The sequence below is a fragment of the Pelophylax lessonae genome, assembly GCF_965119305.1.
Source record: "Pelophylax lessonae genome assembly, chromosome: 5".
In the NCBI taxonomy this organism is placed as follows: domain Eukaryota; kingdom Metazoa; phylum Chordata; class Amphibia; order Anura; family Ranidae; genus Pelophylax; species Pelophylax lessonae.
In genome coordinates, this window is record NC_138772.1 from 556,289,778 (window position 1) to 556,307,040 (window position 17,263).

The 17,263-nt window shown below is 51.5% G+C and overlaps 1 protein-coding gene and 1 long non-coding RNA gene across 3 annotated transcripts in view; both read left to right on the forward strand.

The window, feature by feature from the left end:
- LOC309556750 overlaps positions 1-17,263 on the forward strand; it is a 489,144-nt gene that overhangs the window by 284,264 nt on the left and 187,617 nt on the right. The window lies entirely within an intron of this gene.
- Positions 1-17,263, forward strand: part of LOC309556744 (unconventional myosin-Ig-like) — a 314,471-nt gene that overhangs the window by 149,561 nt on the left and 147,647 nt on the right. For both annotated transcript variants that reach the window (XM_082259231.1, XM_082259232.1), the window contains exon 15: positions 15,284-15,450. In XM_082259231.1, the coding sequence (XP_082115357.1) occupies positions 15,284-15,450 (167 nt within the window). The remainder of the gene's footprint in view (positions 1-15,283; positions 15,451-17,263) is intronic.

Consider the following 17,263-nt stretch of genomic DNA (forward strand, 5'->3'; position numbering starts at 1 on the left):
CAGTTACTGAGTCCTGTACCCTGGTGCTGGCAGTTACTGAGTCCTGTACCCTGGTGCTGGCAGTTACTAAGTCCTGTACTCTGGTGCTGGCAGATACTAAGTCCTGTACCCTGGTGCTGGCAGTTACTGAGTCGTGTACCCTGGTGCTGGCAGTTAATGAGTCCTGTACCCTGGTGCTGGCAGTTACTGAGTCCTGTACTCTGGTGCTGGCAGATACTAAGTCCTGTACCCTGGTGCTGGCAGTTACTGAGTCCTGTACCCTGGTGCTGGCAGTTACTGAGTCCTGTACCCTGGTGCTGGCAGTTACTGAGTCCTGTACCCTGGTGCTGGCAGTTACTGAGTCCTGTACCCTGGTGCTGGCAGTTACTAAGTCCTGTACTCTGGTGCTGGCAGATACTAAGTCCTGTACCCTGGTGCTGGCAGTTACTGAGTCGTGTACCCTGGTGCTGGCAGTTAATGAGTCCTGTACCCTGGTGCTGGCAGTTACTGAGTCCTGTACCCTCGTGCTGGCAGTTACTGAGTCCTGTACCCTGGTGCTGGCAGATACTAAGTCCTGTACCCTGGTGCTGGCAGTTACTGAGTCCTGTACCCTCGTGCTGGCAGTTACTGAGTCCTGAACCCCGGTGCTGGCAGTTACTGAGTCCTGAACCCCGGTGCTGGCAGTTACTGAGTCCTGTATCCTGGTGCTGGCAGTTACTGAGTCCTAAACCCCGGTTCTGGCAGTTACTGAGTCCTGAACCCCAGTGCTGCCAGTTACTGAGTCCTGAACCCCGGTGCTGGCAGTTACTGAGTCCTGTACCCTGGTGCTGGCAGTTACTGAGTCCTGAACCCCGGTGCTGGCAGTTACTGAGTCCTGTACCCTGGTGCTGGCAGTTACTGAGTCCTGTACCCTGGTGCTGGCAGTTACTGAGTCCTGTACCCTGGTGCTGGCAGTTACTAAGTCCTGTACTCTGGTGCTGGCAGATACTAAGTCCTGTACCCTGGTGCTGGCAGTTACTGAGTCCTGTACCCTGGTGCTGGCAGTTACTGAGTCCTGTACCCTCGTGCTGGCAGTTACTGAGTCCTGTACCCTGGTGCTGGCAGATACTAAGTCCTGTACCCTGGTGCTGGCAGTTACTGAGTCCTGTACCCTGGTGCTGGCAGTTACTAAGTCCTGTACTCTGGTGCTGGCAGATACTAAGTCCTGTACCCTGGTGCTGGCAGTTACTGAGTCCTGTACCCTGGTGCTGGCTGTTACTGAGTCCTGTACCCTGGTGCTGGCAGTTACTGAGTCCTGTACCCTGGTGCTGGCAGTTACTGAGTCCTGTACCCTGGTGCTGGCAGTTACTAAGTCCTGTACTCTGGTGCTGGCAGATACTAAGTCCTGTACCCTGGTGCTGGCAGTTACTGAGTCCTGTACCCTGGTGCTGGCAGTTAATGAGTCCTGTACCCTGGTGCTGGCAGTTACTGAGTCCTGTACCCTCGTGCTGGCAGTTACTGAGTCCTGTACCCTGGTGCTGGCAGATACTAAGTCCTGTACCCTGGTGCTGGCAGTTACTGAGTCCTGTACCCTCGTGCTGGCAGTTACTGAGTCCTGTACCCTCGTGCTGGCAAATACTAAGTCCTGTACCCTCGTGCTGGCAGTTACTGAGTCCTGTACCCTCGTGCTGGCAGTTACTAAGTCCTGTACTCTGGTGCTGGCAGATACTAAGTCCTGTACCCTGGTGCTGGCAGTTACTGAGTCCTGTACCCTGGTGCTGGCAGTTACTGAGTCCTGTACCCTGGTGCTGGCAGTTACTGAGTCCTGTACCTAGGTACTGGCAGTTACAAAGTCCTGTATCCCGGTGTTGGCAGTTACTGAGTCCTGGACCCCGGTGCTCGCAGTTACTGAGTCCTGTACCCTGGTGCTGGCAGTTACTGAGTCCTGTACCCTTGTGCTGGCAGTTACTGAGTCCTGTACCCTGGTGCTGGCAGTTACTGAGTCCTGTACCCTCGTGCTGGCAAATACTAAGTCCTGTACCCTTGTGCTGGCAGTTACTGAGTCCTGTACCCTCGTGCTGGCAGTTACTAAGTCCTGTACTCTGGTGCTGGCAGATACTAAGTCCTGTGCCCTGGTGCTGGCAGTTACTGAGTCCTGTACCCTGGTGCTGGCAGTTACTGAGTCCTGTACCCTGGTGCTGGCAGTTACTGAGTCCTGTACCCTGGTGCTGGCAGTTACTGAGACCTGTACCTCGGTACTGGCAGTTACAAAGTCCTGTATCCCGGTGTTGGCAGTTACTGAGTCCTGGACCCCGGTGCTGGCAGTTACTGAGTCCTGTACCCTGGTGCTGGCAGTTACTGAGTCCTGTACCCTGGTGCTGGCAGTTACTGAGTCCTGTACCTCGGTACTGGCAGTTACAAAGTCCTGTATCCCGGTGTTGGCAGTTACTGAGTCCTGGACCCCGGTGCTGGCAGTTACTGAGTCCTGTACCCTGGTGCTGGCAGTTACTGAATCCTGTACCCTGGTGCTGGCAGTTACTGAGTCCTGTACCCTGGTGCTGGCAGTTACTGAGTCCTGTACCCTGTTGCTGGCAGTTACTGAATACTGTACCCCAGTGCTGACAGGACCGTAGAGAGGGCATTCTGTTGGTCTGATTCAGAAGATTCTGACTCCCGGTCCTCTGCCACGCCCCCTCTCACCCATGCATCTGCTGGGGAGATTTTTAAACATTGAAAATAATTGGAGTGAGTAGGCGCCGCCGATGATTTTACCCCCTTTTATTGATTTTACATATCCAGTCAACATGAACATAAAAAAACCTTTTCCGTTTTTGTTGCATCCTTTATTTTGGACCTGGTGATGTGGTCCCTGGGTCTCTGTGCTTCTCTGCACCCGGGGCAGCCTCCCTCCTGCCCACCCCTTGTCCTGGCCTTGTGGGTGGGTGTTGATCTGGAGGAGTGGGCGTTCCTAGGCAGGCTGTATTTGCATGGCTAACGCCACATGTGATGTTAAGCCTCCATCATTAAAAAAAACAAAACAAATCCAATTAATGAAAGGGGCGGGGCCAAGGACAGTCAGGCTGGGGAGGAAAGAACTACAGCATGATGGACGTCCTCCAGCCAGGAAATGAGGCGGGCTGTATCACAGCACTCCTCTAAAGAGCCCTTAGCCCTGATGCAAACAGTGGGAGGCGTTATGAAAAATATTAAAATGCCCTGATGGGTGGGCAGTACTGGGACAGGGTCGTCCAGTGCCCAGGGTAAGGATGCAGAATTGTGCCCCCTCCCCCACTGGTAATACAGGCCATAGAATCTATTCTCTTCCCCCATGCTTCTCTGTACCCAGGGCAGCTTCTCCTCCTGCCCACCCCTTGTCCTGGCCCCTGTGGGTGGGTGTCAATCCTGGAGAAGTGGGCGTTCCTAGGCGGGCTGTATTTGCATAAGTAACGCCCACATGTGATGCTGAGCCTCCATGATTAAAAAAAGTGAAATCCAATTAATGAAAGGGGCGGGATAAAGGACAATCACAGAACTCTTCTGCAGAGCCCTCAGCCCTGATGCAAGCAGTGGGAGGAGTTATGAAAATATCCAAACAGGGCCGGGACAAGGGGTGGGCAGGAGGGACGGTTACCCTGGGCGCAATGGTTTATTGCAGGGATTAGGGGGGGACTTTGACCCTAACCCTAAGAGAAGGGGGGGCGCAGTTTGGCAACCTTGCCCTGGGCGCTGGATGACCTTGTCCCGGCACTGTATCCAAATGCCTTGATGGGTGGGTGGCAGGCTGGGTGAGTGGACATTCCTAGTCATGCTGTATTTGCATAGGTAACGCCCACATATGATGCCGAGCCTCTATGATTGAAATACAATGAATGAAAGGGGCGGGGCCTGGGACAGTCAGGCTGGGAGTGGGAAAGGGCTAGATGATGCTGGACGTCCTCCAGCCAGGAAATGGGGCGGGGCTCTATCTGACTTGCTGCAGCTTCTAACGCACATAGTGAGAAGCTCACAGTGTGCGGTGAAATCAGACTCCACCGGTAACTGAAGCTTTCATTGGTCCTGGAATTGTGGCCCCCAGGGGGAGACGTTGTGGCCGGTGGTGACCAGAATAAATCTGGCTCCGGGGAGGTCTAGTGACAACGAGCGTGGCGTGCCTCTGTACCGGTACAATGTGCGCTCACCCCTCCCCCCCCTCCCCCTCCACCAGCTGAGCAGCCACAATCCTGAATAACTCCATCGTGTATTATTCCTGGAACCCCCCCCCGCTGATCCTTATACACCTCCCCACCGGGGGGCTCCATTGTCTGCTTACTAAACCTCATCTATTCTATTCTATTTCACTTCATATATAGGAAAAACCCAGGAAAATGTGTAAAGGGATTTGAGAGGGGGAGGGGGGAGAGACAGAGAAAGGGGGGGGGGGATCTGCACAATGGAGGAGGGGGGAGAAATTATATAAATCTAAATGTATACAGGGAATAGAGATGGAGAGGATGATAAAGAAAGGAAAGATGAAGGGAAAGAGAAGGGGAGAGATCTGCAGAATGGAGGGGAAGGGGGAGAGCTGCAGAACAGAGGGGGGGGGGGGGAGACAAGGCATATACTGCACAGGGGGGAGAGATCTTCAGAATGAAGGGGGGAATCTGCAGAATGAAGGGGGCAGAGAGGGGGAGACAGGGGGAGAGAGAGAGAGGGGGAGAGAGATCTGCAGAATGGAGGGGGGAGGAGGAGGGAGATCTAAAAAAACTCAGGGGTGGAGAGAGAAGGGGGAGAGATCTGTGGAATGGATGGGGGAAAAGAGGGGGGAGATCAGCAGAATGGAGGAGGGAGAGATCTGCAGAAAGAATAGGGGGAGAAAGAGAGGGGGAAAGATCTGCACATGGAAGGGGGTAGATCTGCAGATCAATGGGGGGGGGTAGAGGGGGGAGAAATCTGCAGAAAAAAGGGGGGGGGGAGAGATCTGCAGATGTGGGGGGGGGGAGAAATCTGCAGATCAGGGAGGGGGGGAGAGAGAGGAGTGAAAGTATATAAGTACAGATGTATACAGGGATTAGAGACAAACATAGAAGGGAGGAGGGGGGGGGGGGCGACCTGCAGGATGGAGGGGGGGGGGGGAGAGGGGAAGAGAAATCTGCAGAACAGGGTGGGGGGGGGGAAGAGAGAGGAGGAGAGATCTACAGATTAAATCGGGGGGTGAGAAGGAGAAGCAGAATGGAGGGGGGGGGGAAGAGAGGAGAGATCTACAGATTGGGGGAGAGAGGAAGGGGGGAGAGATCTGCAGATCGGGTGGGGGGGGGAGGGGAAGAGACAGGAGGGAGAGATCTGCAGATCGGGTGGGGGGGGGGAGGGGAAGAGACAGGAGGGAGAGATCTGCAGAAAGAATAGGGGGGAGAAAGAGAGGGGGAGAGGGGGGGAATCTGCAAAACTAAGGGGGGGGGGGGTCTGCAGATCAGGGGAGGGGGGGGAGAGGAGAGAAAGTATATAAGTACAGATGTATACAGGAATTAAAGACCAAAATAAAAGGGGGATCTGCAGAATGGAGGGGGGGGGGAGAGAGAGGAAGAGAAATCAGCAGAACAGGGTGGGGATCTGCAGAATAGAGAGGGAGAGAGAGGGGGGGGGAGAGATCAGCAGAATTGAGGGGTAGAGAGTAAGAGGGGACAGATCTGCAGAACAGAGAGGATGGAGAGAGAGGAGGAGAGATCTGCAGATCAGGGGGGGGGAGGAGAGGGGAGAGAGAGAGGGAGAGAGGGGGGAGAGATATGAAGAATGAAGCGGGTGAGGGGAGATGGGGGAGAGATCTACAGAACAATTTGAGGGAGAGATCTGCAGATCGGGGGGGAGAGAGGGGGAAGTGATCTGCAGAATAGAGAGGGAGAGAGAAGGGGGGAGAGATCTGCAGAACAGAGAGGGTGGAGAGAGAGGAGGAGAGATCTACAGAACAAATGGAGGGAGAGATCTGCAGATCAGGGGGGGGGGGAGAGGGGAGAGAGGGGGGAGAGATATGAAGAATGAAGGGGGTGAGGGGAGATGGGGGAGAGATCTACAGAACAGATAGGGGGGAAGAAGAGAGAGGATAGAAAGTAAAGGGAGAGTAGATGGCGGAAAGGGGGAGGAGATGAAGGTTAGAGGAGGAGAGTAGATGGGGAGGAGATGAGGGTTAGAGGGAGGGGAGAAGATGGGAGGGAGAAGAGTAGATGAGGGGGAGGAGATAAAGATTAGAGGGAGGGGAGGAGGACAGGAGACCGGCATAGGAGGCGGCCCAGGAGGCGGAACTTCGTATGACAGCGGCCGCCGGGTAAGAGGGAGATCCCCCCTCTGTGTAATCCAGCGGCTCTCCTCTCTCTGCAATGCAGCCAGCTGCATTGATGGGCACTGATGAGGCTGCTTTGTTAGACACTGATCAAGCTGCATTGGATGGGCACTGATCAGGCTGAATTGATGGGCACTGGTGGGGCTGCATTGGATGGGCACTGATCAGGCTGCATTGGATGGGCACTGATCAGGCTGCATTGATGGGCACTGATGAGGCTGCACTGATGGGCACTGGTGAGGCTGTATTGATGGGCACTGATCAGGCTGCATTGATGGGCACTGATCAGGCTGAGGGGCACAAGTGAGACTGCATTGATAGGCACTGGTGAGGCTGCATTAATGGACACTGGTGAGGCCACATTGATGGGTCAAGATAAGGCTGAGCTGAAGGGCACTGATGAGGCTGCATTGATGGGCACTGGTGAGGCTGCATTAATGGACACTGGTGAGGCCACATTGATGGGTCAAGATAAGGCTGAGCTGAAGGGCACTGATGAGGCTGCATTGATGGGCACTGATCAGGCTGCATTGATGGGCACGGGTGAGGCTGCATTGATTAGCACTATTTAGGCTGCATTGATGGACACTGGTGAGGCTGTATTTATGGGCACTGATCAGACTGCATTGATGGGCACTGAACAGCATTCATTAATGGGCACTGATGAGGCTGCATTGATAGGCACTGGTGAGGCTGCATTGATGGGCACTGATAAGGCTGCATTGATGGACACTGATGAGGCTGCATTGATGGGCACTGATCAGGCTGCACTGATGGGCACTGGGGAGGCTGCATTGATGGGCACTGATCAGGCTGCATTGATGGGCACTGATCAGGCTGCACTGGTGAGGCTGCATTAATGGACACTAATCAGGCTGCATTATTGGGCACTGATGGGGCTGCATTGATGGGCCCTGGTGAGGCTGCATTGATGGGCCCTTGTGAGGCTGCATTATTTGGCACTGATGAGGCTGCATTGATAGGCACTGGTGAGGCTGCATTGATGGGCACTGATAAGGCTGCATTGATGGACACTGATGAGGCTGCACTGATGGGCACTGGGGAGGCTGCATTGATGGACACTAATCAGGCTGCATTATTGGCACTGATGAGGCTGCATTGATGGGCACTGATGAGGCTGCACTGATGGGCACTGGGGAGGCTGCATTGATGGACACTAATCAGGCTGCATTATTGGCACTGATGAGGCTGCATTGATGGGCACTGGTGAGGCTGCATTGATGGACACTGATCATGCTGCATTAATGAGCACTGGTGAGGCTGCATTAATGGGCACTGGTTAGGCTGCATTAATGGGCACTGGTCATGCTGCATTGATGGGCACTGATCGGGCTTCATTGATGGGAACTGATCAGCTGCATTGATGGGCACTAATCAGGCTGCATTATTTGGCACTGATGGGGCTGCATTGATAGGCCCTGGTGAGGCTGCATTGATGGGCACTGGTGAGGCTGCATTGATGGACACTAATCAGGCTGCATTATTTGGCACTGATGAGGCTGCATTGATAGGCACTGGTGAGGCTGCATTATTTGGCACTGATGAGGCTGCATTGATGGGCACTGGTGAGGCTGCATTGATGGGCACTGATGAGGCTGCATTAATGGGCACTGATGAGGCTGCATTGATGGGCACTGATGAGGCTGCATTGATGGGCACTGAACAGGCTGCATTGATGGGCACTAATCAGGCTGCATTATTTGGCACTGATGGGGCTGCATTGATGGGCCCTGGTGACAGGAGACAGTCAGAGACTGCAGACATAGTCCAGGAGATGGTCAGAGACTGCAGACATAGTACAGGAGATGGTCAGAAAATGCAGACATAGTACAGGAGACGGTCAGAGACTGCAAACTTACTACTGGGTGATCATCTATGGAGGGGGATCTGAGAGGAATTTGTGAAAAAAATCCATCCTGGCCAATAAATATGTCCCAGCAGACTGCTGACAAAGAATAGTAAGGTAATAGACCTGGCTAAACTGCCTGGCAGGGGAGCCTGAATCACAAGACGGACTGAACAGAAATAAGAATCCTTTGTCACCAGCTCTTCCCAGAAGTTCCACTTTAAACAGAAGAGCGCTTACATGGCGGCTGGGCTGGAGAGATCGATGGTCCAGACCGTCCCGCAGGTCTTCTAATGAGCCCCGGTGGGACTTGTCTCCTCTTGGTGACGCTTTGTAGGATGCCGGGTGGGGAGACGAGTTTGGCACTCCGACTATTTATAGCCGAAGACTCGGGAGCCGTTCAGAGCTGAGAAACTGATAATCTCCCCGCCGTCTTCTTCTTACCGCTCACAGAAAACGGCAAATCTCTTCGAGAGGGTGAAGTGAAAGCTTTGTTGGCATGAAGAATGGGGGAACAGAGAGGAGAACCCAACCAGCCAATGATCTGGAAGATTAAAAGTCTTCTGAAAATTGTGGAAAGACAGAAGAGTGACCCCAGAAAATGTCCAAGTAGTCCATCCATTGAGTGTAGACCTACAGTATGTCACGAAAGTAGGTACACCCCTCACATTTCTGTAAATATTTTATTCTATCTTTTCATGTGACAACACTGAAGAAATGACACTTTGCTACAATGTAAAGTAGTGAGTGTACAGCTTGTATAACAGTGTAAATTTGCTGTTCCCTCAAAATAACTCAACACACAGCCATTAATGTCTAAACTGCTGGCAACAAAAGTCAGTACACCCCTAAGTGACAATGTCCAAATTGGGCCCAATTAGCCATTTTCCTTCCCGGTGTCATGTGATTCGTTAGTGTTACAAGGTCTCAGGTGTGAATCGGGAGGTGTGGTAAATTTGGTGTTATCGCTCTCACTCTCTCATACTGGTCACTGGAAGTTGAACATGGCTCCTCATGGCAAAGTACTCTCTGAGGATCTGAAAAAAGAATTGTTCTACATAAAGATGGCCTAGGCTATAAGAAGATTGCCAAGACCCTGAAACTGAGCTGCAGCACGGTGGCCAAGACCATACAGCGGTTTAACAGGACAGGTTCCACTCAGAACAGGCCTCACCATGGTCAATTAAAGAAGTTGAGTGCACGTTCTCAGCGTCATATCCAGAGGTTGTCTTTGGGAAATAGACGTATGAGTGCTGCCAGCATTGCTGCAGAGGTTGAAGGGGTGGAGGGTCAGCCTGTCAGTGCTCAGACCATGCGCCGCACACTGCATCAAATTGGTCTGCATGGCTGTCGTCCCAGAAGGAAGCCTCTTCTAAAGATGATGCACAAGAAAGCCCGCAAACAGTTTGCTGAAGACAAGCAGACTAAGGACATGGATGGATTACTGGAACCATCTCCTGTGCTCTGATAACAACAAGATAAACGTATTTGGTTCAGATGGTGTCAGGCGTGTGTGGCGGCAACCAGGTGAGGAGTACAAAGACAAGTGTGTCTTCCTACAGTCCAGCATGGTGGTGGGAGTGTCATGGTCTGGGGCTGCATGAGTGCTGTTGGCACTGGGGAGCTACAGTTCATTGAGGGAACCATGAATGCCAACATGTACTGTGACATACTGAAGGAGAGCATGATCCCCTCCCTTCAGAGACTGGGCCGCAGGGCAGTATTCCAACATGATAACCCCAAACACACCTCCAAGATGACCACTGGCTTGCTAAAGAAGCTGAGGGTAAGAGCCGGTTCACATAGGTGCGACCCGACTTGCCGGGGCGACCTGTGAAGTCGCGGTGCACAGCTCACACCGCGACCTCGGAGCGGCATGCACGGACTTCATATCATTGAAGTCAATGCAGGTCGCTCCAGGTCGCCCCAAAGTAGCTCAGGACCCTTTTTCTAAGTCGAAGCGACTTGTGTCGCTCCTATTAGAACGGGTAATGTGCTAATCTATGGCAGGTGACCCGCGGCGACTTGTCAGGCGACAATCAGGAAAATACCACATTATGCCCACTAGATGGAGCTGATGATCATGGAGAAAATATACATATTGGACATATTATTCATGACGGTTGTGCAAATTTTTTATAAATAGACCCCTAACTGTTGACTGACTCACTACCTCTACTGGAAGCCTGTGGATATTTCTATATATAGATCTATTGGCAGAGACGTTGGTACTATTCTGGTCACAGTTACTCACAGAAAGACTACAATGGCCAATAATAGCGGAAGGTGATTGGATGAGTGTTGCGAAGGTCATACAAAGAAGGGAACACGCTATGTGTGTGGTCACATTCCAGTTGTATGACACTTGAGAACATGCGGTAACTCTATAAAGAGCTCCTGAGTATGGACACGATTCCCAAATCTTCTCCTTGTTCTCTTGTGTCTGTGGACACCCGGCCATTATACTTACATGAGTTTGTTGGACAACCCACTCCAAAACCATGGATATTAGTATAGAGTTGCTGCCCCACTTCCCCATGGTGCATGAAGTGGGGCAGCAACTCTGGAGAGACTCTGAACCTCCATCATTTGGAGGGGGTTGCACATACTTTTGGTGTATTTGTGAATTTGTGCATACAAATTATTTAAATTGAACCCATGAGGACAGAATTATGGAAGTTTTCTATGCAGCCTACCTTGTCTCAATTATCCCTCACCTCTACTTATCTCCAGCATCCCCCACTTCTCCTTGCCTCCAGTATCCCTCACCTTATCTTTAGTGTCCCTCATCTCTCCTTTTCTCTAGCATTTCTCACCTTTTCTTGTCTTCAATGTCCATCACCTTTCTTTGTCTCTGGCGTCCCTCTCCTCTCCTGTTCTCTGCCACACCCTCTCTTTTCCTTGTCTCCACTTTCTCTCACCTTTCCTTTGTCTCTACTGTCTGTCACCTCTCTTTGTCTCCACCATCCCTCACCTTTCCTTATGTCCACTATCCCTTGCCTTTCCTTGTTTCCATTTTTCCTCACCTCTCCTTGTTTCCACCATCCCTCGCCTCTCCGTGTCTCAATCGTCGCTCACCTCTCCTTGTTTCCAACATCCCTTGCCTCTCCGTGTCTCAATCGTCGCTCACCTCTCCTTGTTTCCACCATCCCTTGCCTCTCCGTGTCTCAATCGTCGCTCACCTCTCCTTGTTTCCATCGTCCCTCACCTCTCCTGGTCTTCATCATCCCTTGCCCCTTCTTGTCTCCATCATCCCTCACCTCTGCTTGTCTCCATTGTTCCTCACCTCTCCTGGTCTTCATCGTCCCTCGCTTCTCCTTGTTTCTACCGTCCCTCGCCCCTCCTTGTCTCCACCATCTCTCACCTCTCCTTGTCTCCATCGTCCCTCACCTCTCCTTGTCTCCATTGTCCCTCACCTCTCCAGGTCTTCATCATCCCTTGCCCCTTCTTGTCTCCGTCATCTCTCACCTCTCCTTGTCTCCATCGTTCCTCACCTCTCCTTGTCTCTGCAGCCCCTCACCTCTCCTTGTCTCTGCGGCCCCTCACCTCTTCTTGTCTCCATCATCCCTCACTTCTCCTTGTCTCTACCATCCCTTGCCTCTGCTTGTGTCCACTGTCCCTTGCCTTTCTTTGTTTCCATCATGCCCCACTTCTCCTGGCCTCCACCATCCCTCATCCCTCCTTGTCTTTACTGTCCCTCGCCTCTCCTTAATTCCATCATCTCTTACCTCTCTTTGTCTCTGTTGTCCCTCACCTCTTCTTGAATCTGCTGTCCCTCACTTGTTCATGTCTCTGGCAACTCTCGCCTCTTCTTGTCCCTTCCATCCCTCACCTCTCCTTTTCTCCACCATCCCTCGCCTTTCCTTGTCTCCATCGTCCCTTGTCTCTCCTTGTTTCTATTATCCCTAACCTCTCCCTTTGTCTATTGTCCCTCACCTCTACATGTCTCTGCTGTCCCTCATCTCTTCTTCTATCTTCCATCCCTTACCTCTTCTTGTCTCCATCTCCCCTTGCCTCCCATTGACTTTGCTGTCCCATGTCTGTTCTTATTTCTGGTGTTCCTGGCCTCCCCTTGTTGCCACCATCCCTCGCATCCTCTTGCTACCATCCTACCTTGTCTCTCCTTGTCTCTGCTATCCTTCTCCTGTCTTTGTCTCTGGCAGTGGCAACCCTCACCTCATCTTGTCTCTGGCGACCCTCACCTTTTCTTGTCTCTTGCGACCCCCGCCTCTTCTTGTCTCTGGCGACCCCCCGCCTGTTCTTATCTCTGGTGGCCCTCGTCTCTTCTTGTCTCTGGGGACCCCAGCCTCTTCTTGTCTCTGGCGACCCCAGCCTCTTCTTGTCTCTAGCGACCCTCACCACTTCCTGTCTCTGATGACCCCAGCCTCTTCTTGTCTCTGGCAACCCTTGCCTCTTCTTTTCTCTGGCGACCTTTGCCTCTTCTTGTCTCTGGTGACCTCACCTTTTTTTGTCTCTGGCGACTCTCGCCTCTTCTTGTCTCTGGTTACCCTCGTCTCTTTTTGTCTCTGGCGACCCCCGCCTCTTCTGGTCTCTCTTTGTTTCTATTATCCCTCACCTCTCACTTTGTCTGTTGTCGCTTACCTGTCCGAGTCTCTGCTCTCCCTCATCTCTCCTTGTCGCTGGCGACCCTCACCCCTTCTTGTATCTTCCATCCCTCACCTCTCCTTCTCTCCATTGTCTTTCACCTCTCCTCGTCTCCATCTCCTCTTGCTTCCCATTGACTTTGCTTTCCCTTGTTTGTCCTTATCTCTGTTGTCTCTGGCCTCCCCTTGTCTCCATCATTCCTCGCCTCCTCTTGCTACCATTGTCCCTCGCCTCTCCTTGTTTCCACAGTCCCTTGCCTCTCCTTGTCTTTGTTATCCCTCTCCTGTGCTTGTCTCTGGTGACCCCCGCCTTTTCTAGTCTCTGGCGACCCCTGCCTCTTATTGTCTCTGGGGAACCCAGCCTCTTCTTGTCTCTGGCACCCTCGCCTCTTCTGGTCTCTGGCAACCCTTGTCTCTTATTGTCTATGGTGACCCTCGCCTCTTTTTTCTCTGGCACCCCTTGCCGCCTCTTGTCTCTGGTGACCCTCGCCTCTTCTTTTCTTTGGCGACCCTAACCACTTCTTGTCTCTGACGACCCTCACCACTTCTTGTCTCTGGCGACCTTCGCCTCTTCTTGTCTCTGGCGACCTCACCTCTTTTTGTCTCTGGCGACTCTCGCCTCTTCTTGTCTCTGGTAACCCTCATCTCTTTTTGTCTCTGGTGACCCCCACCTCTTCTTGTCTCTGGCGAACCCCGCCTCTTTCTTGTCTCTGGCGAACCCCGCCTCTTCTTGTCTCTGGCACCTTCGCCTCTTCTGCTCTCTGGCAAACCTCGTCTCTTCTTGTCTCTGGTGACCCCCACCTCTTCTTGTCTCTGGCGACCCCGCCTCTTCTTGTCTATCTCTGGTGACCCCCGCCGCTTCATGTTTCTGGCACCCCTCACCTCTACTTATTCCTGGCACCCCTCATCTCTTCTTGTCTCTTGCACCCCTCATCTCTTCTTGTCTCTGGCACCCCTCGCCTCTACTTGACTCTGGCACCCCTATCCTCTTCTTGTCTCTGGCACCCCTGCCTCTTGTCTCTGGCACCCCTTGCCTCTTCTTGTCCCTGGCACCCCTCGCCTCCTCTTGTCTCTGGCACCCCTGCCTCTTGTCTCTGGCACCCCTTGCCTCTTCTTGTCCCTGGCACCCCTCGCCTCCTCTTGTCTCTGGCACCCCTGCCTCTTCTTGTCTCTGGCACCCCTCGCCTCTTCTTGTCCCTGGCACCCCCCTCACCTCCTTTTGTCTCTGGCACCCCTGCCTCTTCTTGTCTCTGTCACCCCTTGCCTCTTCTTGTCTCTGGCTTCTCTCGCCTCTTCTTGTCTCTGGCACCCCTCGCCTCTTCCTGTCTCTGGCACCCCTCGTCTTTTCTTGTCTCTGGCACCCCTCGCCTCTTCTTGTCTCTGGCAACCCTCGCCTCTTCTTGTGTTTGGCACCCCTCGCCTTCCCTTGTCTCTGGCGCCCCCCCCCCCCCACCTGTCCTTGTCTCTATATCCTGCGTGTGGTGCCGAGGTGACAGAACATACAAGAAGGAAGCACTGAAGTGTGATAATGTGACAGGAATTCTCCACCTGCCAATCCAGTATTAAATAATTCACCCAGCGCTCCCTCTCTCTCCGCTCTCCGCCATACCCAGACATCCATTATCCTGCCACGCTGCTGTCACTTTGCCGGCCCAGGGCAGCCATGCCAGCTTAACCATTATCAGGGGAGAGAGGATTCATTCATCGCTGTGCATCCGCGCTCTGTCATGGCAGCTCTTCTGTCACGTCTCCTTAAAGCCCAAATCCAAGTTTTTGCTGAAAACAAATATCAATTTCCCAGCAAGTGTGAATATTTCAAAACCAGCTCCAGCTGCAATACTCACCTCCTCCCCAGCGGTGTCCTCTACAAAAGGTTTGCTGCCTCTGATCTTCCTGGTTTAATGACACACATCATTATGCAGTCCACTTCCTGTGAGCCCAGGGTGTCAAGGACCTGCCCCCTGTGGGCACGTCATCACAGCACCCTGGGATTACAGTGCTGCTGTATTAAATGGTGCTCACACATCGTCACTTGATGACGTGGGAATTGAGCAAGGACAGAGTCCTGCTTTAGTGGTCCTTCAGTCCTCCCCTGATAAAGATGCCTGCAGGATTTAGGTTTTCATGCTGTCACTTAACATTCCCACAGCAATTTTTTTAAATAAATAGACCCCTTAGTTTGCAAGTTTTCTTTCACAATCCCATGACAGCCTGCCTGCTTGTTGGCAGACTCTGTATAACTGACTACTCCAGATGATTCCCTTCTTTGCTTGGAGAGAGCAGAAGGTGTGGGTCTCTTCTGAGTCGCCCTGTAATGCATTTAATCTGATATCCTGCCATTCCGATCTATTTCAGACAGAGCTGTTTGTAGAGCATCAGAATGCTACCACTCTTTTTAGAGGGTGCCCTCTGCTGGCTGCAATTGGTGTATATGAAAAAAATTATTAAGTTAAATTTTTTGTCGATTACCTGAACTGAACATCAAATAGGCATTTCCTTTAAATGTGCGATCATCTGATTGGTCTCTGCTTCTCCCTCCTCCAGGAGCCATATTACGTGCGCTGCATTAAGCCCAATGACCAGAAATCGCCGTTGCTGTTCGATGACCGACGCTGCCTCCATCAGGTGGAATATCTGGGGCTTCTGGAGAACGTGCGGGTCAGGAGGGCCGGATTCGCCTACAGGCAACCCTACGACAGATTCCTGCAGAGGTAAACATGATATCAATATGGGGCCCCAGCTGCTTCTATTGAGGGCCCCTGAACATCCCAGAAACATTATTGCTCATTTAGCTGCTTTGGCCGTATTTTCTTGGAAAAATGTTTCTTTTTTTAAATTTTTTTATGTCTTTATTTAAAGTAGCTTCGTTTTTTTACTCTGTATTATTTTTATTTCTATTTCTTTCTCTTTTTGTTTTGATTTTTTGCTTTTTTTGTTATACTTTTTTTCGCTCCGTTTATTTTCTTTCTGGTGAAAAAAACAAATAAAATAATAAAATGATGAAGCTAACAAAGGGCCCATTGAAAGAAGAACGTTTATTTTTTTTTTTCAAAAACTTCCAATTTTCACTGAACTTATAGGAGAAAAGAAAACTCTAAATTTTACTCATCCCTATAGAACATTGTTTTCCAAACTGTGACCCATGGGCCAGATGCAACATTTTGCTTGTCTTTATCCATCCCCTGGGGCATTATTCCATCTATTCATCAATGAAGGGGGACACTATTCCTCCGACTGATACCAATGATGGGACACTATTCCTCCCACTGACACCAATGATGGGTCACTATTCCTCCCACTGACACCAATGATGGGGTACTATTCCTCCCACTGACACCAATGATGGGGCACTATTCCCCCCACTGACACCAATGATGGGACACTATTCCTCCCACTGACACCAATGATGGGGCACTATTCCTCCCACTGACACCAATGATGGGGCACTATTCCTTCCACTGACACCAATGATGGGGCACTTTTCTTCCCACTGACACCAATGATGGGACACTATTCCTCCCACTGACACCAATGATGGGGCACTATTCCTCCCACTGACACCAATGATGGGGCACTATTTTTCCTACTGACACCAAAGATGGGGCACTATTCCTCCCACTGACACCAATGATGGAGCACTATTCCTCCCACTGACACCAATGATGGAGCATTATTCCTCCCACTGACACCAATGATGGGGCACTATTCCTCCCACTGACACCAATGATGGAGCACTATTCCTCCCACTGACACCAATGATGGAGCATTATTCCTCCCACTGACACCAATGATGGGGCACTATTCCTCCCACTGACACTAATGATGGAGCATTATTCCTCCCACTGACACCAATGATGGGGCACTATTCCTCCCACTGACACCAATGATGGGGCACTATTCTTCCTACTGACACCAATGATGGGGCACTATTCCTCCCACTGACACCAATGATGGAGCACTATTCCTCCCACTGACACTAATGATGGGACACTATTCTTCATACTGACACCAATGATGGAGCACTATTCCTCCCACTGACACCAATGATGGAGCACTATTCCTCCCACTGACACCAATGATGGAGCATTATTCCTCCCACTGACACCAATGATGGGGTACTATTCCTCCCACTGACACCAATGATGGGGCACTATTCCCCCCGCTGACACCAATGATGGGTCACTATTCCTCCCACTGACACCAATGATGGGGCACTATTGATCTTTTATTGAAAAGAATCAAGCAACATATTTTATACAAAAGTAAAAAAACATAACAATATTCCAACCGAAAACAAAGGAATACACATCCATGTGCAGAATATATACAATATATACATAATCCACTTCCAACATTTTTAGAAAACTATTTACATAAAGCAGCAGAGAGGGCCTAAGAGGCACAACCCATCACCTATGTATGCAGCCATTTATCAAAAACTAAGCATTAAGAAAAAATCTAGGGTGATAAGAGACAGAAAGCCACACCCGGGAAAGAGACTCCTGGCAGTCAGGGAGGCTTGAA